Source organism: Leuresthes tenuis, unplaced genomic scaffold (genome assembly GCF_036924035.1).
Source record: "Leuresthes tenuis unplaced genomic scaffold, fLeuTen1.0.hap1 SCAF_23, whole genome shotgun sequence".
In the NCBI taxonomy this organism is placed as follows: domain Eukaryota; kingdom Metazoa; phylum Chordata; class Actinopteri; order Atheriniformes; family Atherinopsidae; genus Leuresthes; species Leuresthes tenuis.
This window is the reverse complement of record NW_027325377.1, coordinates 19,693,447-19,720,627: the sequence shown is the minus strand read 5'-3', so window position 1 is coordinate 19,720,627 and position 27,181 is coordinate 19,693,447. Positions and strand designations below refer to the sequence as shown.

The 27,181-nt window shown below is 40.1% G+C and overlaps 2 protein-coding genes across 2 annotated transcripts in view; both read left to right on the top strand.

Annotated features, from left to right (window-relative positions):
- exoc4 (exocyst complex component 4) overlaps window positions 1-11,928 on the top strand; it is a 107,999-nt gene extending 96,071 nt beyond the window's left edge. The window contains exons 18-20 of the mRNA XM_072377164.1: window positions 166-344; window positions 504-663; window positions 10,598-11,928. Coding sequence (XP_072233265.1) covers window positions 166-344; window positions 504-663; window positions 10,598-10,835 — 577 coding nt within the window. The 3' untranslated portion in view covers window positions 10,836-11,928. The remainder of the gene's footprint in view (window positions 1-165; window positions 345-503; window positions 664-10,597) is intronic.
- A 1,520-nt stretch (window positions 11,929-13,448) lies between these two features.
- lrguk (leucine-rich repeats and guanylate kinase domain containing) lies at window positions 13,449-26,867 on the top strand. The gene is given in 21 exon segments (XM_072377342.1): window positions 13,449-13,571; window positions 14,035-14,136; window positions 14,254-14,335; window positions 14,425-14,525; window positions 14,828-14,909; window positions 16,421-16,545; window positions 17,635-17,778; window positions 18,007-18,087; window positions 18,330-18,416; window positions 18,511-18,617; window positions 19,140-19,259; window positions 20,128-20,224; window positions 21,885-21,998; window positions 22,196-22,397; window positions 22,857-22,970; window positions 23,417-23,568; window positions 23,824-23,912; window positions 24,257-24,325; window positions 25,962-26,071; window positions 26,375-26,546; window positions 26,548-26,867. Coding segments are annotated over 21 exon segments (2,310 nt in total). The 3' UTR covers window positions 26,585-26,867.
- The last annotated feature ends 314 nt before the right edge of the window (window positions 26,868-27,181 follow it).

Sequence of the window (27,181 nt, the reverse complement as noted above, 5' to 3'; positions counted from 1 at the left end):
CTCAGGGGGCGGGCGGCACAACAAAAAATTATGAACATGCAGCAGGTTTTCTTTCAATGACAAGTCATCCAGTGAATACAGACCTTAAAATGTTCTTCAGCATTTCATTTTCCACTTTGTAATTTCTTTTCCCTCCTTTAATTATCTTCCCTTGTTTCACTCCAGGGTGCATTGTTTCCATTACCTGATCCCCCTGACCAAGCAAGGCAATTATGCCATTGTGGCTAATGTGGAGAGCATGGACTACGACCCGCTGGTGGTCAAACTGAACAAGGACATCTCAGCCATAGAGGAAGCCATGGGTGCTGCCTTGCAGCAACACAAGTTCCAGTATATATTTGAAGGTCAGCATGGTTGTGGGAAGAAATTTCAGAGAGTGATGGGGATGCATAGAATTAAGCTATATTCTTAATTCAAATGTCTTTTTATTTTCCCCCAGTACTGATCTTGACCATAATTTCCACATCCTTTTGTTCTCTCTGCCTTTTCTTTTCTCTTCCTAGGTCTTGGTCATCTGATCTCTTGCATTCTGATCAACGGGGCCCAGTACTTTAAGAGGATCAGCGAATCTGGCATCAAGAAAATGTGCAGAAACATCTTCGTCCTCCAGCAGAATCTCACCAACATCACCATGTCGAGGGAGGCTGACCTCGACTTTGCCAGGTCAGGATTTTTTTTCACATTTTTACAGTTGTGAGCCACTTAACCTTGAGCAGTTTTCATAGTGTATAACTGAACTTACTTTCAAGCCATGGGCTGAACCCAGCAACCTTGCAGTTGCTCAGTATATATACTCCGTTTCCACCAGTATGAGCATGTAAAAACTGAATACCTTGGACAGCAAAAAGAATGTGCCAATATGGAGTTGCTCTGAATTGTCAGGATATTTTCCTTGCTCTTTCTCCTTGAGTTTTAATGTTGTCATGGCAATAAAACCTCTGCCACCACGAAACTAAGGACATAACCTTCTTACACACAATTATATGAACATATTTCTTGTGCCAGAACGCGTGCTGAAATTACTCCAACTGAAAGTTTTAACTGATATAAATGACATGAATTAGTGAAAATGAAAATGGACAGCGACTGCCTGGTGATCAGTCCTGCCTTATTGCACACATACACAGATGCACACAGGTATGCACAATATCCTTAAATTCAGAAAGCCTGCTGTCGGCCAGTGCAGGTGTGACAGGTGTGAGGAAAATTAAAGCTCAGACATCTTTGTCAACAAGATAGAGAAGAGAGGAAAGCGAGAAAAAGGCAGAAAGAAACAAGTGATTCATAGTGTTCACATGATCCCCCTCTCTCTTTTAGAAGCTTGTGTCCTTGGTAGGAGAGCACATGTGATAAGAGGGGTGATGGAAGAGATGGAAAAACAAGTGCAGGCTCAGGGGAGGAAAATTGAAACACTAAGTGAAAGGAAGTTATTGGAAAGCCATATTTGTCAAGAAAGGTGCAGGAAGGACTTGGAGAAAGTGACATGAAGAGAGGTGAGATGAATACAAGAAAGACAGATTTAGATGGGAAGAAAAGGAGGAGAATGAACAATAGATAAGCAGTGGAGACTTAAAGGTGAAGTCTCAGGTTTTTTTGAACAACTGTCTCTATCACATCATCACCATGCTTTAGGGTTAATTAAACAACTCTTTCTGAGTGTGTCACGTGTTTGAGGGTTTGGGTCTGCTGGCTGAGTTTGGATATTTCCATTGTCTGTACTATGTGGTAAGGCGAGCCAAGTTTGACTCAAAAAAATAAAAGAAGACAAAAGAGTGAACGGAAATGACCTGAACTGTACTGGATGTGGAAGACCATTGATTAGCATGTTATTTTTTCCCTCTGTCAACTTTGATTATGGAGAAATGCCAGTGATAGCTTTTGTGTCTTTTTGTCTCTGTCTCCCACTCCTTCTGATTACAAGGCGTGGGTAGTGTGGAGGTGTTGATTGGGAATTGCAGAGCACATTGTTTACACATTCATGGTTTTTTGGATTGGCCGGCCTCTGGCTCCAAGACGCACCGACTCTTGCATACAAAAATCCACACACACACTTGCTCACATCCATTCAGATACTCAGCCAAGCTAATCAGCATATGTTTATAACATATTTATATTTAGGACATGAATATTCATGAGTATGTCTGAACCTGCCACTGGAAATAAACATATTGCTTGTATAAGTACGTTGTTTAGATTCAAAGTTTAGATTAAAACATTCGCCTTTACTCCATTTGTAGATCCATGACATCTTTATCTAAAGACACAAAGTCTAATGTGAAATTATTTCCAACTATAAAGTCCTGGTTTCTGATAAATTAAACCTGAACTGTGGACCTTTGGTCTCCCCCATCTGGGACTGAGAGTAAAGGCTCAAATATTCTCTCTGCATGCTTATAACCAACGCCACCTGTTCAAAAGAGTCTCTTATAATTTTACAATGCATCTAAAGGGCAGAGAAGGCACAAATGCAGGGATGGAATGGTAGAGTGTTATCCCTCTCAGTAAATTAGCCCATTTTCTGCTATGGAAAAGTTTGTTCAAGTTGTCCATCACTTTTTTTAGACTGTAAACTTTTCTCTAAATGCAGTCTCCTTTTATCTGGAGCATCAGAATTTTATTAGACACTTTTTCTTGGTACTATTGAGGTATTTTGCTGCACTTGCTCACTTTCTCATCTCTTGCAAGCCAGTCACTGCTGATTGAATGAAATGCCACCACAGATGTGGGATTGAATACTCCTCTACACTACAAAATATGGACAGATTTATCCGGTGCTGATAGACCTTTATCAATATGTAATAGCTCTGCAATCTGCTTTAACTATATGTGGCTGGGCTTATATAAGAATAGCATGGGAAAGAGAAAGTTCTGTGTAACTTTTTCAAGTTTTCATAATTTCTGACTTACAAACTATTGTGCAGTTGGACACTCTGTAATACATACTGCATTAAATCAACTCCAAGTGATTGATTTTTTTTCTGTGATGTTTCATACATAGTCATACGTAGTCATTTTCAAATGGTTTTGTAGTAAAAACTGAGAGAAACTAATATTGTTTTCACCTAATTTGCAGTGAAACAGTAAGATGGGATGGGACTAAAAGCTGAATATTCATTATTAGCACCACTCGAGAAATGAGAGCAAAATGAGAAAAGGAACTAATCACAGCAGGTTGTCTGCTGTGTAGGGATGCTGCAGATGCTTGCCCATGTACACATGTGCCTCTTGTTGTTTCAATGTGTGTGTGTGTGTGTTCATGTGTGTTTGTTTTTCGGCTGCGTCTGTGCGCTTGTGTGGGAAAGAGGGAGACTTGTAAAAGAACACCATAACAACCACTAATCCGAGGTAAATCTATGGAGAGGCTCGGTAACCAGCACTGCAGAACAAATGAAGAAACCCGCGCACACATTGATGCACACTTTTGACGACTCTCAGCCTCTTGTCATAACCATTGTAGAATGATGGGAAAAGAGTGCCATCTTGTGGTCGAAACCTTGCTTTTATTCTAGCCAGTGAAAACGGATAGTACATCAGTTATTAATGTTGAACCAGATGATAAGGTCCAAACGTGTGTTACTGTGTTTGTGTGAGCATGTGTATTTGCACTATCCAATAGCAGTCTCTTGTCTCTCAGTCAGAGGTTTGGCAGCAAAATCCACTTCCAAGTCAAGGTCAAACACACACAAAAACCTAAACACTTCAACACAAGTGGACACACACACACACACACACACCATCTGCTCAGAGACAGTTCTGGGACTCGTTTTGCAGACCTGTACGACACTGCAAAGTCATCTCCGGGTCTGTGTATTGACTGAAATCTCAGCCACTGATTTCCTCTCATTGTCCGATGTGTCCACCTCACCCTCTGCTCATGCTGATTGCTGATTTCTTGACCAGGGCAAAGATGAGATAAACAGGGGAAGCTGTTGGTTCGTCCTTTATCTTGAAAATACCAGAAGCAATAATGGTTACACATTGACAACAAGACTCTTCAAAACGTAATGTTGCCTGGACTTTACCGTGCTGCTGATATAGTCACTTTAAATAGAGATTTAGAACAATTAACAGACACTGAGACCATGCATATTTTAACCTTTGGATTTCAACTCGATACATTTTGACAGAAAATAATTAAAATACAATAATTCAAAAACATTTATTTAGTCCTCTGCAAAGCTACAAGGTCCATGACGGTTTGATTTTTCCATGTAGCTGCCATCTAAAACTGGTTCTGCTGACAGAATTAGAAATGAAAGGACGGAAGAAAACTCAGAATCAAGAATATGACCTTAATATGAACTGTAGATAAGGGCTCTCCGGTTAGGCAACCAAAGTTTTCCACTGATTTTCATACATGAATGGGCAACTGTGAACATTGATCTCTGTCTTGGCTCTTTGACTTATTTTCCTTTTTATGATGCACCAAATGTTTTCGTTGGTGAAAGGTCTTGACTGCTCTTGAGTCCTGAGGATGCTGCATTCATGATTTTCGATAAAGAACTAAAATTAATAAATAAATAAACCAGTTTGTTAAGGCCTTCTCCACCGCTGACACACTGTCAGAGTAGTAGACCCTGTAATGGTCAGAATGTCTTACAGAAAAGGTAAAAGTAAATAAATGTGTACCTGTTTGCATGTGTAGCAGCATTTAAGATATATTCTTCAGACATAGCCCGAGGCATAATTACAGACATACATACGTTGGAGCAGGTTAAAGGGCTGCCATAACACCTCTAGTAAACTTGCAGGTGCTTAACCCAGAGTTCGGGTAAAAACTAGTCTGACAGTCTCACTGTAGAGATGCCCCAGAGTTCAACCCATGTCGCACACCTGTCTGCTATTGGAAATTACTACATTGCTCCAGTGTGCATGTGAGCAATGTACAAGAAGCTTGCATACTGTTTTTTTTTTCTTTTCCAAAGTACCTCCCCAGTGTCTGTGTGTCGCTGAGATCCAGTGTGTCAGCAAATAAAGCGTCTTTCATTTTTTCTTGCATCAAGGTGACAGGCTGCCGCGTCCTCAGAGAATGTGGTAATAAGTACAGTTGACGGCCATGTCAGGAGGTAGGGGGTGTCAACAGATAAAAGTGTTTGTAGTTAGGCCGGGTTGTGGTACACTGTCGCCTCTGTCTCCCTCCCTGTCACCTTGTGTTTCTTACTTTATCTCTCTCCCTCCTCTCTCAGTCTTTCTTTTCCCGTTTTTTGCTATCGTCCAATCACCTGCACTGCCTCTACTGAATTGAAATTCTCCGTCTCTCCTCCAGTCGCTCCCTTCTGTTGCTCCTGTCTTCTGCGTGCATGTGCAGGATGCAGTATGATGAGACTGGTCTTTGCTGATGAAGCCTGTCTCTGTGTGAATGTGTCTGTGTATGTGCACCTCAGAGCATGATGACGCTCATCTTTGCTGATGAAGCCAGTGAGAGTGTGAGTATGTGCCTGCTCACTCTGTGTGTGTGTGTGTGTGTGTGTGTTTGTTTGTTGTGGACTGTGCAGCATGATGAGGCTGGTCTTTGCTGATGAAGCTTCTGTCTGAGTCTCTGCAGACCTTTGCTCATTACCAGAGAAGAGACAAATGCCCTGCTCCATAGGGAGATTGAGACAGAAGGAAGGATGGGAGGTGTTACAGAGAGACTGAAAGAGCTTTAAGGATGTTTAGACTTAGATTATATTCACACAAAGCCTACTCATTTTGGAAAAAGCCATTTGACACACCATACATTAATGCCAGCAACCCTTGGCTCTTGAATTGAAAACTAATCACATCTGCTTTAACTACATTTTAAGTCAAACTGTCAAACACACAAATGAAGGAGTAGACCTCTTAATTGCTGCTTTGAACTTGTTAAATATACAAGTATATTGCTGCTAAGACCATGCACGACAGCTGCCCAGACTTCGTTTCCAGTTGTCATAGTAACGCATGCTTTCCGGCACACAAGTCTTTCAGACGCACTGCAGTCAAATATTACTACTGTCAGAGCAGAAGGGGGGAAGATTTATTAGAGAAAAACATAAAAGAAGTGAAATGGATTGGCTACTTGGCTTATGGCTTTTCCCAGAGAGGAAAAGCTTGCTGTCTGGATGCTTGATCTCGAGAAAAAACAAAGCCACTTAATGGTCAGAAGGGTTTAAAAAAGATTTTGGAATCCACAGGTTCACAAAACAGCAAGAATAGGATAATGGTTGATTCGCCTCTCATCCAGTTTCTAGCAAGAAAACAACAAAAGTGGGCATCGTGGTTAACCTGAAGTATAAAGGCAGAAATGAGAACGTTTTAATTTGATATCTTGGCAGATTAAACCCTTATTATCTATTCACTTATACTGTATCTTAGTGCAGCTAATCTTAATATTTGCAATATTTCTATTTAGTTCCCTTCTGGTCTGAGGGAAGAATAGGCAGCCCAGACATCTTAGCATTGAAAAGATTCTTAAACTAACTTTGGTCACCAGTAATAATACATTCAAAAATGTAAAAAATTAAAGTTTTCTCATAGACTATTGAAAAACAATGATTTCTTTCTAACTTACTAAGCTGCCAAGGCAATATACATCAAGAACATATGTCACAGTATTGTATTGTTAACACCGGAGAGGAGCACAGGGCACATTCTAGCTTCAGTGGAGTGAAAGCTGTTATAGCTAAATACCTTCTTATGCATGTTACAGCAGTAAGCCCATCTCTATGTACACAACTCCAACTGAATCTCTTATGTCTTCATGTCCACTCATTTTCATCTAATGGTGACCAAAAATGTGTTTGTCAAAACCCTCGGTTTGAAATAAGGGCAAAAACAGGTTTTATTACATTAAACCAAATACACTTTATTGTCTAAGTTGACAATAAGATTATTTAAGGTTATCTGGGGGGGGCAACACAGCCACAAACCAGGCTTATGTTGGTGTCAAGATGAGTCCTTCTTAGACAGTTTTTTTATTAGCAGTTTTCAGGTCTGACAGCCAAGCCAGAAAAAGAAATCCATTACCCAAATTAAATCTGGATGCACTGTTTCAGTAAAGTGACTTAAAAATGAGAGAAAGAAAGTCAAAAGCCTTGTTGTTGTTGGCAGGAGGCGTTTGTTTCAGCAGCAACGAGCCCTGCTTTGAGCTTTTTGAAGAGGTTGGTCCTCACACTCGCCCATTATTTCTTCCCCTCCACCTCATCTCTCCACCACTAACTAATGTGTTGTTGTGAACACGCTGACAGAGGCAGCCCAGTAATGGCTTTAATATTGTGCATGCTGAAAATGAGGGGAGATGAATTGTGCTGAATCTCGTCTTTCTCATACTTTTTCCGCTCCCCCTTTTTCGCTCTTGTGCCATTGTCATCTGTCGGTCCTGCGCTGCATCCTCGCATCATAAATTAACGTAATATTCTTTGCATATGAGGAAAGGGAGGGGGAAGCTAATTAAAATTTAATAGAATGCACTCCATGGAGGCACATTGGCGTGTACACACAAAAGCTGATTACTAAATCAGAGCTCTTATAGATGGGACTTCTGGAGGAAGCAGGTGGAAATTGGTAAAAATTATCGTGTGTGTGTGGTTTTGTGTGTGTGTGTGTGATGACGGAGGGTGCACAGAGGGAGGCTGAGGGCTCTAAAGAGGAGGGCAATCAAAGCAATGCACTTCAGTTTTGTGTGTGGGGGGAAAAGGGCTTGTTTCATCAACTAGTTGCAACTCTACCAAATAAAAAGAAAAGTGTTTGTGTGTGTTATGTGTGTCTGTCACAAGGGGTTCTCTCTTGATTGTGGGGTGCGGAGAGATTTTAATCTTATTAACAGCCCTTCCCCTGTTTGGCAAATAGCTTTCCAACTGCTTGGGTAATGAACTGTTTGAAGGTGTTCTCAGCACACACTACCATACATCACTCAGACACAGATAGATGGACAAGCGTACAGATACACGCAAACACACTTTTCTTTCTCTGAACCAGCCCACTCCCCTCCGTGCTGAACGGAGGCCAGAATGCCAGCTGTCCTCACAGCACAGACACCCAAACAAACATACACTCCAGCAGCCAGATGATAGTCAAGCGCACACTCTTCCTGTGAAAGCAGCTTTGCTCTTTTGATAGTAGATGCTGCAGAAAAGACGACAAACCACACAGCCATTTATAAATGAGCATTCTTTAACAAATGCTTTCTGGGACTCCTGTTAAATGCATCACTCTCAAGTGAATTATAGTTGCTATTAAACTGTAGTCAAGCCTTGATGAGTTTTTTTTTTTATTATTATTTTCTCCTTAGCTCCCGACCTTCCTTTACCATTTGTCATGCTGTTTTAGGCTGGAGAAAAATGTCCAAATCTGTAAAAGTGGTCACGGTTATAATTTCAGTTTTTTAAAGGTTATTTGTTTTGAAGGTTGTGCTTCCCACTTTGTGCTTCCTACTAACTGTTGTCTACCTGAAGGTTTTTTTTAGAAATGAACCAAGTAAACCTAACAATCAGCCCACACAGATTCGACAACAAGAAGTAAGAGATAAGTTGTATTGGTTAGTTTTGGATGATTTAACTGTCAGTCTAACATTAACAATGGACAGAGCCTCGGGTCACACTGGTACACTGTACATATTGCAGATCTATCAGAGTTGTGACATTCACCACACAAACTATTTAGGTTCTACATCTAAGTTCTAACCTGCAAATAACTGTATTAAAATGCTGTTTTAGGAAGTTGTAGGAAGTTGTAGCCATAGCTTGACTCAACTGTGCATGTTACCATGCAGAGCTCAGGGATGAAAAATGAAGAGGACCTTGTCAGTGAATGGAGAGTAGAATGCAAATTATTTGACGATCAAGGGCATCACTTGTCTGCCCAAAAAGCCAAGAAACTGATATTATGCACCTCTTTTTCTCACCCATCCCTTTCGTCATCTGCTGTTCTCTCTTTGTCTATGGCTCCGATATATTCCATCTTCCATCCATAACTCTTTAAGTCTTTTTCCACTGTTAAATCTCCAAACTGATGGCACATAAAACACAGAAGCAGGAGAACAGAAGCACCCTAAGTGCTCATTAATGCCTCGTTAGCATTGAAAATGAACACCACAAAGAGAGGGTGAGTCAGGGAGAGGTAGTGGTGCCATACTAATGAGTGAAAACTTTATTTTCTTGACTTTTTTACTGAGCCATATTAGAAATATTTGAATATGGCAGAACAGAGAGTTTAACCATCTCTGTGCCTTTTTAGGGGAGCAAAAAGATTGAAAACGGATGGAGCTAACATTTTTTTCTCACTTGAAACACCTTCAGTGTCTATCCAAGGCCTATCTTCAAAACTGCCATTTTCTCGCTACTGTGTCTTCTGGCTCTCAGTAAGCAGCAGGAGCCACTGTTGTTGAGTGACCAGAGCTTGTCCTTGGCCAAGGTGGCTAGTTTATTCTAATAAAGGACGCTTGTCTTTCCTGTAAGTAGCAGAGCTGCAGGGGTTTCAGCTATTATCTTCTCTTTGAATCATTACACAAATACAGCAAATCCACCTTATTGATTTCCACATTGTGAACACTGGAAACAAGTGTCAGCAGAAGAGAAGAAGAATCTAAATAATTTCCAAAGCATGCATAAGAATAAGCAACCACTGTAGTATGATTAAAGAAAAGCTTCATAGGACCTCCCATGAGATCACTTTATGAATACATGAAGAGCAAAAAGGTGTCCGTGGAACTAAACTTCTCCTACAATGCTCCTGCTCATAGTGTATCTTTAACATACAGTCTATGGGGCACATACTTCTAAAATCTGTGTGCCTGCAGGTGTGGTGTGTTCTTCAGAGCAATGCATGCACTCCTCTAGGTGTGTGACCCCTTTCACCGACAAGCAAAGCAAAACAGCCTGTCCTCCATCCCAACACTCTCCTGTGCATTAACCCGCTCTCTTCCTTTTTCCTCATTAGTGTGTATGTGTTTATGACAGATTATCCTTCAACTAATCAATGCTGATTAGCAAATGTTGTTCCTCTTTAATTAGTTTTTTTTTCCAATGACTTATGCACACATACAAAGGAGATCCAGCTTAAAGAATTCTCTAAAAGAGGAACACAGACTATAAACAGATAGTCTCTCTTATTTGCCGAACCATGTCGTGTTGTTTTAGTGAAGAGGTCGAAGTGTGTGTTATTCAACAGTACTTGCTGTCCCCTTGTGCCCCTGCTGGATCAGTGTGTACCTCATGCTTTCTTTCAAATGGTCCATCGAGGCATTAAGCCCTTATTAAAGACCTAATGATTCTAAACACATCTTCCTCTTTTTGCTCTGTCAACAATGTTTCATTAGAACAGCTTTGGTAGTTTGTAGTAAGTGAATGTTTCCGTACACTTTATACTCCCAGCAGCAGCAGGGTGAGGCCCTTGAAGTCATTTTTAAGAAAATTGGGTTTGACAGCAACAGCAGTTAGTCTTGCTTTTGTTTTCTCCCCTTGTTGTCCATGTCCCCTTTGATCCTGCACCAGAAAATGAAAAACAGTGATATAAAGTGTCTCCGATGGTAATTTCTCTCCCTGCTTTTCCATTATTCTCAAACGTTTTCTCACCTCTCTGCAGCTTTCCACCCATTTCCTTCATCCCTAACCTATTATAATTGTATCTCTCTGTTCAGGCAGTACTATGAGATGCTGTACAACACTGCAGATGAGCTTCTGAACCTGGTGGTGGACCAGGGTGTTCGCTACACAGAGCTGGAGTACATCAACGCCCTGTCACTGCTGCATCGCAGTCAGACGGGCGTGGGGGACTTGAGCACTCAAAACATCCGACTGCAGAGGCTGAAGGAGATCATCTGCGAGCAGGCTGCCATCAAACAGGCCACCAAGGACAAGAAGATCACCACAGTGTAGCAATAAAATGGGGTCAAGTAATGTGGCGAGTTGAATTGTCTGGAACACAGAACAGAGAATTTTCCCATTTATTTCCCACATGTTTGTTTAGTAGGAGCATGGGTATCAGAATTGGATCATATTTGCAAAAATAAAGATTAAAGGAACTTGCAGGATGGGGGATGTTTGAAATAGATTCTTGCTTTCGATGTGAGATTGTGAAAATCCGTTGATAGCAAGTGTTCCCTTTCCATGTCATCTTGACTGTAGTGATGTAAAGAATTGTAGTGGTGGGTTGACATAGAGTTCCTTCCATCTCTGGAGATGTAGGTTACAGATGAGCTCTCTCTGCACCGACTTCCTTTAATTGGGAGGTGAGGTGACAATCTACGCAAACTTTACAAGTCTAGTTACTTCATCAGGTAGCTCAAATTGTTGGTTTCCATTTATTTAAAGACATAAAAGATCGACGCCTTCATGCTAAAACTCTAACAGCCTTCAGCTCACCATACCTTAAGCTCCAATAAAAAGGAGATTGTCTTGGACGGTCACCTGAACTTGGGCCCTATCTCATCTCATTTTCCTATTAGATCTAAACTGCTGCTCTCAATTACACCTCTATCCTCCTCTCCTGGTAGCCCCATGGGCCCACTGATTCTGTCTGCAATAACAGATGCCAGATTACTCTGTCTGAATGAGGCCACATCCTCTACCTGCTGCCAATTTGGGTCAGTCCCCTAAGATTTTCCCTTGCTGAGAATTGTATTATATATGTGGTTGTTAAAAGTCTGCTTTTTCTAAAAGTTTGTGAAGTAAACTTCTGCAGCTATTGTGGACAGCTGAGGCCCCCCCACCACCACACACACACACACACACACACACTTTTTTTCCACATCAGACAAAAAAGATGATGAAGATGCATTGGCTGATTTTAGTTTGATTGTGTAGTAAATCAATTTATTTCAAATGTTATATTACAAGTTTAGCATGTCAGAGTTGTTTGACTGAAATTTTGTTAGTCATGGATTGCGAGAGTATCCATCATGCTAACTCTATGAACAGAAACGAAGCAATTCTGACTGCATTTGATCAAGTCTTTGAAAGTTAACTACACGAATAAACACACGAGATGGTCACAAATCATTCCCTTTCCACCAACCCTCACTGTTTTTAGTTCATTAACTTAGGAGAGAAGTATTTAACGAGGAGGAGAGAGGAATGGGAGCCATGTCAATAACGCAGGCCCAGCTCTGGTCTCCCTGAAGCCCACAGAGCAATCCATCATAATGGCACAAAGGCTGGGATCGATGGGAAAACAATGGTGGAGCTGCTGAGAGGTTCGCCTCCCGCTCTGAAATGCACACTTGGTGTAAAATCTGAAATCTGCTCATTCATCTCCTCACTTCAGAGCTACTTTTGTAAGGTTATATGTGAAAAACTTTAATACATTGTTAACCAACTGTGTGTTATGCCACTCATGCTTACTATTTGACCTCTGTCACTCTGCAAAAGCAAAACAGACATGTCCACGGGCATACATGCATGTAAGTATCACTCCTGCGCTCCATGAATTACATGTCAAGAGTCCCTGCTTAGCTGCTACTCTTTGCAGTGAGCTCTCATTTTGCACATGATGTATGATCATATTATATTTCATGTAAGAATGTATTGAATTCTCCTACATTTAACTTTTTGTCTGGAACGAGTTATAACCCAACAGTGCTCGTTCCTCTCGTTGTTCCTCATAAATGCTCTGAAATTTGTCTGCACAATATTAGGCACACATGATTTGCATACACTAATAAAGAGAAAAAAATAAGTTCTTTAAATGTTGGCCTCTTTGTGTGTTTTATGTCTATTTTCCTCACATGGTTGTGGTTGCTTTTTATTTTATTTTTCTGAACTGGCTGCTGGGAGTTCAAACACGTAATAAGCCTATTCCACAACAGTCTATTGCTGTTTTGACGGTGTTGAGAGATTTCTGGCACATGTCATTAGAGCAAGTCAGATCCAAAACGAATATTAGTGGAAACACGTAAGCTGACACGTTTGATGTGTTATGTGGCATGGCTTTTAATTCCAAAGTGCTTACTGGTGTGGTGTATTGGAAAAGTAAACATACAGGGCATACCACCTAAAGAAGTGTTGTTGGCATAAATCCACGTGGTGGATTCTTCTTTCACCTTATATTTACATAACCTGATGGTATTTTAAGCCCTATTGTGATTTTATGTCACTGAGTTCTGGCTCAGAATCCAAGCACAACATTACATTACAGCTTTAACTCTTACTTTCCCACTGTTGGCTTCCCTCATTAATAGGTTAGCATTTTTCAATATGTTTTCTGAACCACCACAATTGGTTGATTATTTTCTCCTTACAAATCCATAGAACATCCGTCAAATGTGATTTGCGGGTGAAAACTACGGAGCCCACAATGCCGTTCACCTGATACTCCGTTGCTAGGTGACGACAAGCGATGCGCTACGTGAAAAGCTAAGTTGCTTGTTAGCTTAATGGATAATTAAGATTTTTTCTTGGACAAACGTTCCACTTTGACGATTTACATACCAATCGACAGCCAATTGAAGGATTAGGCCTATATGTTTTTGGTTTTTTTTGTAGTCATCAAAAATGACGGAAACACTAAATCAACAATCTTCTGCGTTACTCATTTCCTGCCCCCCAGAGTCCCTCAACGCTCCCTCAGCAGAGACCTCCAACTGCGTGGAGCTGCAGGAAAACGGAGATATGGAGGTAAAGATGGGACGCAGTTTTTTGTATAAGCTTAAAAGAAGACTGGCTAACAGTGTGTTGGTGCCGGTGTTCCAAAGTATAATCTGAAGAAGCTGAACTTCAGCATGCTACACCTCGGCCATATTGACATAGATGTATTATTTTAGATATATTCCAAAATGTAATCCATACTCACGTCATCCATATTTATCACGTTACGGAACAAGTAAAGCAGGTAACCTTGTGCAGTAAAACTACACAGCAAGGTCAAATGGTTTATTTTTTGCAATTTATGCGGGATGCATGATCAGCAGGTAGAGTGTAGAGCATCTTGCTTAAGCAGAAAAAATTCGATTATGTGCATGTTTGGGAAACTGGGAGCCTTATGCATTATTTTCAAATACTGCAACTTTATTATTACTGTGGGCAGATGACAGTCCTGAACATACTATGTTAACTAGACTTACTGTTATTTATCTAACAGAAGAATGGCGTTTTAACCAATGAGATGGTGTCTGACAGAGTATCCCAACCTGGACGTTTTGGCACTGGACTGCAGCACATGTGCCACAACCTTTCTCTACCTGTGAGATGAAAACCAAGACTGTATTTATTGATTTGTTATGTAGCTTGCATGTTTAACGACTCTTGTATTTAACCGAGGCAGATCAGCATTTAACCATGTTTGTATTCTCTTCTTAAGAGTCGCAATCTTTGTGACACATCTGTGTTATGCCATTACGTGCATCTTCAAAAGCTGGAACTGCCACACAACAAAATTAAAGGTGACTTTTTGCTTTTCATATTGTCCTAGCTCTCGTAGCTGAGATGCAGTTTATTTATTTATTTTTTCCCTTCTTTTACACACTGCAAGACTTATCCTGCGTCAGCCACATGCCGCACCTCGTCTTCCTGGATGCTTCTCACAATGAAATCTCCAACTTCTTTGAATTCCACCCACCCAAGAACCTACAGGTAACGCAGGACCTTGAGCTGACAGTAAAAGACAACATTTGATTGGTGGCCTGGGCCTCACTCTGGTGCTATTCCCTCAAGATAAGCCTGGATTTCCATAGCCCATCTGTAGTCGCTTTGAATATGCTTACAAGGCATTTCCTGCCCTTGAAATACGGTGAACTTTAGCAAAATCTTTTCTATCCTCTATGGGTTTAGTTGAAGTTTTTTTTTCAGTGAGTTGTTCTCTAGGTTTTGTGACTTTTTTGAGACTTTTGTTACAATTGAGCTTTTTCTTTCCTATTTTTCTTTTACTTTTTCAGGAAGTCAATCTCTCCCACAACCATATGACAACAATGAAGGACTTGGCAGCTTATGCATCCCTGTATAAACTGAATCTGGACTGTATCCTGACAATCATTCATACATATGGATGTGTACTATTTTCCTCCTTCTCTGTCAGTCATCTGGCCACAAAATGATTTGACCAAAGTTTTTAGCCAAACACATGTTACTCTGTGCGTAATGTGTTTGATAACATAACTTAGGGTGTAACTTATGCATGTTCAGCTGCAAGCCCAAATCATAAAAAGTGGAAAATGAAAAGAAAAATGCATTGATTTTTTAATTTACAGTACTTTGACTTAAATTATAAACACTGAATTCTGAAACATTTCTGTGCTGGTTTCAAAGCTGTTCTGCTGTGATGACTTCTGATAGTTATTCTGGCACTTTTACTACATCTGTCATGATGCGTAACCATGCCAGCGGAAAAAAGTTGTTTGTATCTGGAAGCAGCTGGTTGAGTTTCTAAAAGCAAGTGAAAGTTATGCCTGAGTAAGACCCAAAAATCACATGAGTTGAAGAGAGAAGATGTTGAGGATGCAGAGACTAAACAAAATAGAGAGAAAGAAAGAGGAAGTCGAACCCATTTCTTACTTGGGTGGTCATAGGAAAGGGGAGATGAAATGGCAGATGAAATGAACGAGCTTTGGAACCATAACCGAGACTAACAAAGACTGCAGACAGAGAGGTAACAATAAAGGAGGAGTGACAGCAGTGTTTCTTATCAATAGATGGTGCAATGATCATAATAATATGATCATACATCAGTACCCTAATCCACTGAATTGAACTGAACTAAATTACAATAGTTCAACTGGATGAGGTTGTTGTCACATTTCTCTTTTGAAAATTCTCCACACTTTCTCTTTTTGGGACAGTTCAGGACTACAGACGGGTCAGTTCAGTACCTGTCCTCTATATGTCTGCAGTCATTCAATTGTAATGTGTTCCAATTATTTAAAAAATGTTCATTGTCGTGATAAAAAGATGTACGTATGTCTTTGTTCCACAGCACATGGCGTCCATTTCTTCCAGAATAAATCTGTAATACTGTTTGGTCTGACCGCAGTGCATGTGTCCACTGTGTGATGGTCCATTCCAGATGCCTCTGAGGCCACATAGCAACAAAGTTGACATAAGTTGATAATGTTCCCTGAAGAGGGAGAAATATGCTTAGGCGGTCCAAACTTATTTTAGGAATATTGTATTTCAAACATTTTAATGATTTCACACATATATTGGACTGGAACGGGATTTGTTCCCATCTTTGCCCCTCAGAGACTATACCTTCGTGGCTAGTGCTTTTGTACTAATAAGTAATTACAATAACCTCACCACATTTCTCAGGTGTAAAATGCAAAAATGGATGCATGTTAAGAAATAACATGAATTTGGCAAGACAAAACATGAACTATCTTGGGTTCATACCATCTGGAGTGAAATAAAAAAGTAAATTTGTTTATTTATTCATTGTTATTTGTTGCATTTCCATGCTGTCACAACGTTTGCTGATGTGGGATGTATGTATATCATTCACAGATAAGTGTTTTGTGTTCTTAACATGTGTTCAGACAACAAATTCAGTGAGATCAGCGGTCTGCAGCAATGCTGCAGACTCACTCATCTCACCCTGGCACACAACAGGATCTCAAGGATCAACAGCTTGCATGGTCTTCCTCTCACACACCTCTGTCTTGTAGGTTCTTTTTTACTACTGCCTGAAGTCAAAGTCAGAAATGTGATGAAGAGTTGCAGTTTTATACGTAGACATTTTTACACAAGGTTGAATTTACAAGAATGCATATGAGAACAGAAATCTCCTGTGTCTTCCCTTGCCATTGGAGGTATTTCTCTTTTCTTGTATGGATTTGCTGTGATATTGCTGTCCTATGTGTATTGACTGTGCATGTATCTGTTTATCACTCTTGTCTTTTCCTCTGTATTTCTTTATGTTTGTGTTATTGGCACATTTTTGCATTTAGTGAAATCCTGGCTCCTTATTTGAAAATCACCATATGGTCCAACAGCAGGCCTTTTCTCTCACTCTCTTTCCTTGTGTGTGTGCTCATGTGTGCTCACATGTGTGTTCTGGTCCTTTATCAGTGTTTCCTCATTGTCAACAGCCATCACTTTGGCTGCATATGCCCCTGTCTGTAGCATTGCTTTGGGACCAGCTGTTGGTGTTTGAGTGAGCCTGGACCATATTCAGCCTACATGCATGCCCTATCCATCCAGCATCCATCTAATCCCAATCGTGACCTTTCTTCCTCACATGCAGCCTCCCTAAACAACATGGCATTGTCTGCCAACCTGTTTCCCGGCCCATCACAGAACCGACCCATTGCTTCCAGAGACCAGCACGGTCACTCACCCCCGCTGACAACAGCCCTCTGCCAGGCAGCATGCTTGGCAAGAGTACGATGAAGTGTGGCCAAACAGCTACATAACAACTTTTGTCAAGTGAAATGGAATGAGAATCAGGTTGACAAGAGAGGGGTGCCCAGGTCTTGTTCTTCAGTTAGTTAGCGTGCTGTGCTAGTGTCCCGCCAGCTGTTAAGCTGTCAGTCCTGGCCTGTCAGGATTTAGCAGAGAAGTAGGACTGTTACTCAGCTCGATACTGACAGGATCTAAAGTTCAGGCACCCTGCAGAATGACGATGGCATGTAATATCTTTGGAGAATAACTGAATGTATAGAACTCAGTGGGAAGCCACTCATGCATACTTATGCATTCATATGATGTACTTGCTTCCTTAAATTGATCTTTTTCTCCTGCCCATGTTCAGAGGGGGAACCAGTTGGAAAGGATAGAAGGATTAGAGAATGTGAAGTGCCTGCAGGTTCTTGATTTGTCTCTGAATCGCATCACCAGTCTTTCAGGCCTCCAGAACCTCCATGTACTAGGCTCCATCAACCTGGAGAAAAATCAGGTACTGATCAGATTGAAATGTCAGAAGGACCTCTTTCAAATGCTAAATGTCAGCGTTTTTTAAGCCACCCTGCCATGTGGTTCTTTACACATGAAAATAAAAGCTAAAGTACAGCGTTAACAGAACAGTCCACAAAGTGGTGAACACACCCTATTAAAGTATATGTACGAGCACAATCTGAAAATACATTAAAACTGTGATGAGCACTCATTTGTATTTTTGTTTCAGATTAATGAAATTCAAGAATGTAAGCATATTCATGATCTGTTACTGCTGAGGGACCTCAATCTGTTTGGAAACCCTGTGCAGGTGACTGTACCCATTACTGTCATCGTTTAATGTGTGAGAATGTGCTGCGTATGGCAGATGTCCTCCTGCAAGAAATCCAGCTTTTATGACGCCTTCCATCTGTATTTGGCTTATCAAAGATATTGGTGTTTTACCCTCGCACCTTTTAATTCTGTGTGAAAGCTCCGAAGGAAAAGTACTTTATTTGAAGAGTAGTTTCCTCATATTTTTTGCTATTTGTGCCCCATGGATATAATTTGTAGGAGCAGCCTGATTACAGGCTGGCAGTTGTCTTCCTCCTTCAACATCTAACTATGCTGGACCAAGAGAAAGTCACTGTTGAAGAAAAGGTGTGATGTTGTTTCATTGTTCTTTATATTTAGTTTTATGTTATTTATGTGTGGATTGTTTATATGGTACGTGATTACTAATCTTAAATTCCAGGTGGCATCAGTAAACAAATATGACCCTCCACTGGATTTGGTGGCATTCAGGGATCACATGACCCTCCTAGTTTATCAGTTGATGCAGCCCCAGGTCCTTTATGATAGGTTTGTACAAATACTTAAACGTTTCTACAGATGTTTATTAGTGGAATAGCCTTTTCTTATCATTATTTATGAGCTATACCTACTAGTATGAAGGTTTCAAAAACATTTCAGGGATTATAATTAGTCAAATTCATCAACAAGATAGCTGTTTTCAAACTTTAGAAGCAATTTCTCTGCAGTGCTGCTGTATTACCTTCTCTCTAAAAGAAGAAAAATTTGTTCATATCAGCACTTTTCTTTTTAAAACATCCATCATCAGCAAATAAAAGCTGCAACTACAGTCAATTTACCATTCTTTGCACTCAGTAGAAAGAGCACATTCATAATGCCCACAAGGCTTCTGTTCATATTGACTGTTGGAGAGGCTTTTAAGAACAATGGGGGTTTCCATTCAGCATCACAGTGTCTTACACCCATCTCTTGGAAAAGAAGATAACTGGTTCGGAAGCTAAGACAGAACATGTCAAATGAAAGTTAATTAAAATCCTGTGTGTGAGGCTGTGTGTGTGTTTCTCTGTGCAGTACACTGCCTAGTGCTGACTCTCCCTACCCTGTGCTGGTGCTGACGGGTCCCCAAGGCTGTGGCAAAAGAGATCTGGTTCACAGGCTGTGTCAAGAGTTCAGTGAATACTTTGGTTATGGGTCAGTCTTAACATTTCTGTACACGTAGTAAAGTCACATATCGAGCCGTCTGAGATTGCATCACCCAGCAGTACTTGCCCTGCTAAGATATTTGATATGAACTATTTTGTGAGATACTAAATCTCAAAGTTCCTTTTGTTGTGCCAATAAAACAGCTCCTTATATATATTATTTTATAGGTTTTACGCACTGTTGCAAAATACTGTGAACAGCTGCCCATCATGAAACCCATAGATTCGGGTCAGGTTCATCAAAACCATTAGTTGTACAGACCTGCAAACTGTAGATTCTTAATTAATTTTACGTCTTAGCATGAATCAATATGTTATATACAAATAGCCTAGTAATCCAGAACATTAAATGTGTCTTGGTACAGTTCTCACATGCCATGTAAGCACAGATTCAGTGTTCAGTTGAATCAGTTCTCTTATTCACCCGAGCTAGCTTATATGTGTATGAAGCTTCAGTCAGACAGATCAGGATCTTTGCTCCTGTTCTACCTTGTGGGTTTGAGACAGAATGTAAGCTTTCCCCCATTGCCATGAACAAATGGGGACTTGTGTTGACCAATACCCACTCCAAATTTTGGCAACGATCACAAACAGTACATATGGCTTAGGAACCTTAGGAACATATTGAATGTGGGGGTGGGGAGCATGTGCAGAGGATCTGGCTCTCACCTGGAAGTAGGTTTGACTGTCTGGAACATTCTCTAAGCCAGTATTTAGTACTAACCCTTAACCCTGCCATAGGCCCTCTTTCAAGGTTGTGTTTTTTGGATTTTTTAGATACTTACACTTTGTAAATCAAATGGTTGGATATGACACAAGCAACTCTAGCGACTGTGAGTGTTTATCTGTCTTTGCAGAATCTGTCACACCACACGGGAGCCCTACTATGGAGAGGAGAATGGAATTGATTACCATTTTGTCAGTGAAGAAGACTTTCAGAACATGGTTCACATGGTGAGTTGGCTTGAAATATGTGTCTTTTTTCCATCAATACACTGCAGAAGATTTTTTGAGTGATGGGCTCGGGATACTTTCAGATCTTCTGTGTCATAAATATTCACATACTTTAAATTAATACCTGCCCACCATCCAGCTTAACATACAATGGATTTCCGAAATGATTTTTTTAAAATGGTTTAGATCCACAGACCTCCTTCAGCAAGTTTCATATCGACTACCCTCACTGGCTTTAATGAGTTGTGTAGTTGAGATAATTAGTTTTCCTTGGGTGAATTGATTTTACTATAACTGGCTGATGTTTTTAATGATACTTTTTTTTTCTGGATTGAGCTTTTCTCAAAAGCTTTAATGCCCATCTATATCAATTTAATTTGATTCAATTTCAGGATGGGTTATCAGAGCGTACCATACAACTCTGTCTATGTAAGTGATGATTATAAGCCGGAGAGACCTGACAAGCACATATAAAGCCGGCAGGATGCAAACACTAGTCAAGATTTCAGAAAACTTAACAAAAAGTAGTCGCACACCTGGATGTTTTTCATAACTGAAACTGCAGCTGTAATGCTTTGAAGATAACAAAACTTACATTTTTCTTAGTGGAATGTGTGGCTGAGATCTTTGGTCTTAGACACAGTTTTTTTCCACTGTGTCTCCCATGTCAAGGTACTTGTTATGTAAGGAGGGGGGAGGATTATTTACAGCAGACAGGGTCTCGTAGTGATTTACACAGGAAGGGCTTTGATGCGTATATTGATGCCTTTTGTCTACGCCAACAGAGGTTAACTTTACAATCTGCGCCTCCCCTTATTTGATTTGCATTCTTTTCCACCCTCCATTCTTCTGATGCCAGCAACTTGGTTTATTGCCGTTCTGCCCTCAATTTCCTACTGTTCATGCTTTCACTTTTCATGTGTCCAGCTGCTGCCTTCAGTCTTCAGATGGGCTCTTCTCTTTGCATTTAGAACCCCTGAAAAACACTTGTGTTTGACACACTTCTTATGTAAAATGTAACTAATTTGAAATACTTTATTTTCAGTCACCGTTGACGGTTTTTCTCTTCACTGTTCCTGCATAAACAAAATAAAGCAAAGCTAGATGACCTGGCACCCTTTTTTACTGCTATTGGCTTATGTGTGAATGTTTGATTGACTACACTCAGATTTTAAAGAAGTCAACACAATATATATCATTTTTATTTGACATTTTATTATGGTGAAAAGAACAATCACTTCCAGCTTCATTGCTTTGGACTTCTGCAATCACTAAACAAAGAACAAGAATTTTTCTTCCCCGCTGTTTGATGTTGTGAACTGTATTGGATTTAACCGTAAGCTTCTTGAGAGTGATAAATTATGCAATTTAAATAGAAAGGCTTAAAAAAGAAGGCAGTCAAAAAGGTCAGAGGGTCACATGAAAGAAGTAACAAAGAGATTTTTGTCCTGACTACCTGGTCAAAAGTTCAGCTCCCAGGTGGCCCAATAGCTTCAGGTTGTTAATACTGAAAGGACTTGTTGTAACTGTGTGTGCGTGTGTCATCTATGAAGTCCATTTTATGAGATAAGTGGTGCTTGAAACTGTCCTAAGAACATGATAGTGGGGTAATAAAATGATCTCTTATTCCTTTTCCTCATAACTGTAAATTTACTTTCAGGGTAAGTTTATTCAGACCATGCATTATGGGGGTCATCAATTCGGTCTCACCAGAGATGTCATAGAGGACTTGGCCAGAGAGGGTCTTGCCTGCTGTCTGCATACGGAGCTGGAGGTACACATGTGGAAAACTCATGAGTGGGTGTATACCATTCAACTAATATTGCGTGTGGCCAATTAAGCCAAATAGATCTGTATTGTTTTCTGTTTTTTTTTCTTTGAATCCAAGACATAAAAAGCAACTTCAATTGTCAGGAAGAAGAATATCACTGCTTTGTCATGAAATGCATAACTGTTTGCCTATTATTGCAGGGCGTATTTGGTTTTAAGAGGAGCTACTTTGAACCTCGTTGCATCCTGCTCATCCCTGCCCAGGTAGAGAAGTTCATAGGCCACCTAAAAAGCCGTGGACTCAATACTTCAGCCCAGATTGATGTTGCAGTATCACGCATAGAGCTCTACGCCGACACCAACAAGCAGCGTCTGGGATTCTTCGATAATGTCGTTCCTTGTGGTACTGAAAGAAATCACTTTGTCACTGAACCATTTCTTTTTTTTTTTAACATTTTGATTTTATGATAATGATACTAAAAGTTAGAAGCTTTGGTGTAATTGCTATGTTCATGGGCAGCTTGTGGTGTCTTGCAAACTGCAGTCCAAGCATACTGTAAGATGGATTAAGTCCCCTCACTAAAATTCAATCCAATTACCACATGTATCAAAGGCATATAGCTGCAGGATAGCTGAGTTTATATTCCCCCATGATAGCGTTCCGCCATGTTAGCTGTTTTCTTAATGAGATTAACATAGAACAAGCGTGTGACACTCATCACTTTTATGCACTGCATGCTAGTACCTCATTACTCTGGGGTCATCCTGGCCACATCTTTGATTAATTGTTGTTTGATGGTAAATACATTTGTCCAGTTGTGAATCAGAATTATTTTGTGTATTTGTGTGTGTGCTTGAGTAGATGACTTAGAGGAAGCCTTCCAGATACTGCGGCAGGTAGTGAAGGAGTACCTGTTGCTGGAGGAGGAGAAAGGAGAGAACAGCAGCAGCACATCCCTCGACAGCACCTCTACAGGTGTCACTGTGTTTCTTAGTTTCTGTCATCATCAGCAGAACTGAAACATCATGATATTAACCTTGTGTAGCAAGACGCAGGCTGCAACATGCAGTCATTGGGCTCAGCATTAACCACCTGCCAGGTATTATACAGGTCCTGCTGGTGCCACAAAAACAGCCTGCTTTGTTAAAATGCTTAGAAAGGTTGCACGTGTCAAAGTAACATCAACTTTAAATGCCAGTGCTCTGGGTTTTCCAGCTGGTCATTTCAGTGAAATGAGATGATCGACTTAACAGGTCCACAGCAAAGATGCAGTTAGTCAAATTATGGAAGTCTCAGTCTTGAATCCAATGACTTTTTATTATTTCTTCTGCATCTGTTACCTTTTTTTTCTTTGATGTGGTCATTAATTAGTGATTTGGTGATTTTCCACCAGAGAAATAATATGTCTGTCTTGGCTTCAGGTCATGATCCAGAGGAGAAGCCACCCTCAGCACTGTTGGGGTCAGGGTCACTTACATCAGACTCTGCGTCAGCTCTTGAGCCCTCAGATTCTTCTTGTAGACCGTATCTTACCAAGATCCAGGCAGAGCTCATTCCTCAGAAGGCCTCTGCTGTGAGTCACAACATGCCTTTCTCATAATGAAGCATTTGAGTGAATTTTCAACATGCTTCTAGAATCAGTTTTTTGGGAAACTAATCTTCTATAGTCATCATCAGTCCTTGTCCTGCTTCTTAGCTTCATCACTTTTGTCCCTCTTTCCTCTCCTTTTTAATCACCCTCCACTTCAATGTTCAATTCCTCTGTTTCTCACATTCTTTAATAATCTCCACTCACCCTTCTTCTTTTCTTTGCCTGTTTACTCTGTAGGAGCAAGCATCTATCAGGAGGCGAGAGCAGCTGGTGAGGGATGCTATAGTGGGGAGGAGTGCAGGGGTCTACAGCCAGCTCTTCAAAAGGTACAAATAAGAGACAGACACTCCACCCGCACTCCAAGTGCTTAATTTTAAGTGAGCAATCTCAGTTGGGACAAATGGGTATAATTGCAGCACTTGCCCTACAATAACTACATTTTAATGGTGTATTTTGAGTTGGATACAGGGAGTGAAGTGGCAGGTGTCCAAATTATTAGACTATAACTGGTTGTTAATATGACTGACTCTTCTAGTAGTACTCTGTATTCACTCCATACTCACTCCTAAAATACACATTCACCACCTGTAGTCACATCCAAATGATATTGTTAAAAAAAAAAGAAAAAAGTATTCAAGTGAAGTTAAAGTAATTTCTCTTTTTTCCTCAGTTTTGCTCAAACAGCACCATCATCACTAAGTAATCAGAATCCTGGCAGCCACTTTCATGAGGATACCAGGTAGGTAGTGTCCACACAAGCACAAAGACACAGAGATGCACAGTTGCAGGCTCTCATACTCAGCCAATGTCAGTAAAATAACTATAACTAATAAATAATAAGATGGACCTGAAGTTAAAGTACGAGAATAACAGATGCAAAGACATGCACAGATATTTTGCTCTGTACATGATTTCTAGGTTGAAAATAGCTAAACGATTTATAAAAAGGTAAAAGTATCCAAAGTTAGTTTTTATTGTGTCATTAAGGGCAATGATAATAATAAAGTGAAGATTTAAGAGGAGGAAACTGCTTCTCTAGTAGCATTCTTGACTCCCTTGGCCTGTTTGTAAAGCACATGTTCATTTTTATAGAGCTCATTTTACTGCTGCAAGCTGTGTGGGGAGTATTCAGAACACACATCCACAGACACAAACTTGCATACACACAAATACACTCATCCATAAATTCAGATTTTATGGTTTTTGCTGTTTTTGACTCCCTTGTGTCACACTTACACTAAATAAACAGGCATACTGCACAAGACTGTTTAAAACAACCAGACATACAACAAAGGGTGTCTGTCTGATGACGTCTGTGTGCCTTTTTTCAACAATGCCTGTACAATTAATGTAAAAATGTATTATTTTCTATATATGCTAAATTAGATGCACATTAAATAACAGGTTCTGTCATCACAGTCTGAGTAAACCAGGCCCCCAGTGTGTGCAGTATGCATTACTCATCCTTTTAGTATGTCTATGAAGGAATCTGTCTACATGTTGGCACCACTCTTGATAGAGATGTGTTTTTACCTGTGTGTGGACAGATTATGAAACGATGGGCCCCTGATTTCGCCCGTGTTGAGGCTCCAAATTTGTGATGACATTGCATCTTTTTTAGACTGTGATTTGTTAATTTTTTTGTTTCATTTTCTATATCTGTCTGTGGTCACTTTAGAAACAACTCTTGGTCTTTGTGATCACTTTGCATCTCTTTCTGGTTGTTTTTTTGTGTACTTTCCATCACTTTGAGAAGGCTCCTCATCTGGGTTTGTTTTCTTTTCATGTCTGCTTCGTGTTTGTGTCTGATTGTGCACATAATTTTGGCTGCTTTGTACTCAGTTTAGGATCTTTGTCTGGTCCTTTGCATTTACTGTTTTTTGAGTGACATTTTAGCTATTGTGCATCTATTTGTCCTTTTTTTGTTCTTTCACGTTTTGTGTCTCAATTTAGTAATTTTCCATCTTCTACTTCTGTACAAAATCTTATTCTGCTTGTCTTGTATCTATTTTGTGGATATATATATATCATATTTGTTGGATAAAACCTGGGCTCATTTGTCCAGTAAATCTGTACAACATATTGTCTTCTGTTTTTTAATTGGATTTTTGCATGAAGTATATAACAGAAACCTGTAACAGTTTGAGTCATTCTGACTTTCGTACCACAGTATTGGTTTGCTTAGTGGTGACAACAATGGGGGCTCCAGCACAAATACCGATGCTGTTACCAGTAGGGGAGAAAACTTCAAAACCACATGTAAAATTTCCTCTTTTTGTGGAAATTTCTCAATCTATTTTTTTTGTGTCTTTCTACACTTTTGTCACTTGTCCCCTATCTTTCCTCGACCCCCTCCTACCTCATTTTATAAGCAGCTCAAATGAGTCTCGTGTCAGCTCGGCTCTGTCTGTTCCCCGTTCAGTGGGGGCCTTTGTGGAACCTCTGGATATCCCTATCCTGGGACACACCTTGGAAACACTCAAAGGTGATTATTGCTCTGTTTTAAAAGGTAATTAATTATGTTTCGTTATTTATGGTGAGATTTAGAAAATAAAAGAGAAGAAAAAATGTTGTGTCCATAGGAAAAATGTACTTTAGCATATTATATTTTCTGCATTTAAATTCAAAATATAGTTACAGTGATAAGGAATTTTAATCTTTATCTTGTTACTGTAAGTCATGCATTCTAGAGTGTGCTTCACTCCCTCCCAAAACAGTACCACATCAAGTTTTCATATCTATGCATGTATTACATTGAATATTCTCATTTCAGACCACATGGCATCAGGTCAAAGATCTGATGAACCATATCCAGGAACCGATCACCTTGCTATAGTCAAGTCACCTTCTTCTGACAGACGTCCAGGATCCAATGTTGAGCTTGTCCTACCACCAATCCCTACTGGACGCAAGACTCCTGCAGCTCCCAGCCCACCTTATTCTCCCAGACTCAGCCCAAACCAAGGAAAAGGGAGGGGATGCTAACAGGGAAGGGTAGTTTTAAAGGAGATTTTGTTACATGGCACCTAAACAAAGTCAAAAATATTTAACTGCTTTATGTGACAGTATTGTTACCATTAGATTAGTCAATAAATTAATGTAATATTTCATAATAAAATGTAATAGAACTTAAGACAGAAGCCTGGCTCCAGTTAACCACAAAACTGCATGTTTGTGTCTGTTTCTCCACTAACTCCTCAGCCACACCTTCAAAGTTAACTAGTTAGCTTGTGTAGCCCTGAGCTTTTGTCACTGAATGAGAAAGAAATCATCAATCTTTATCTTTTCCAAGCGGATTATTTATTCAACTGAAAACACATTAATATGAAAGCTGTTGACAGGTATTAGACAGTGTGCCTTCACAAACAAGTTAGCATGCTTTTGACAGTTTGTGTATGTGCTGAACACAGCCATGCATTCTGATGTATGTTTCTGAATTTGGCACAGTGTTGATAAGTGATTCATCATAAACAGAAATTGTCATCTGCCACAGCTGTATGCATTGCTTATTTAAGTGGTCCCTCAGCCCTCTGCTTGTAGGTGCGTGCAAATGTATACACACTGTATGCGTCTTTTGTTTCCTGGACTGTATGTG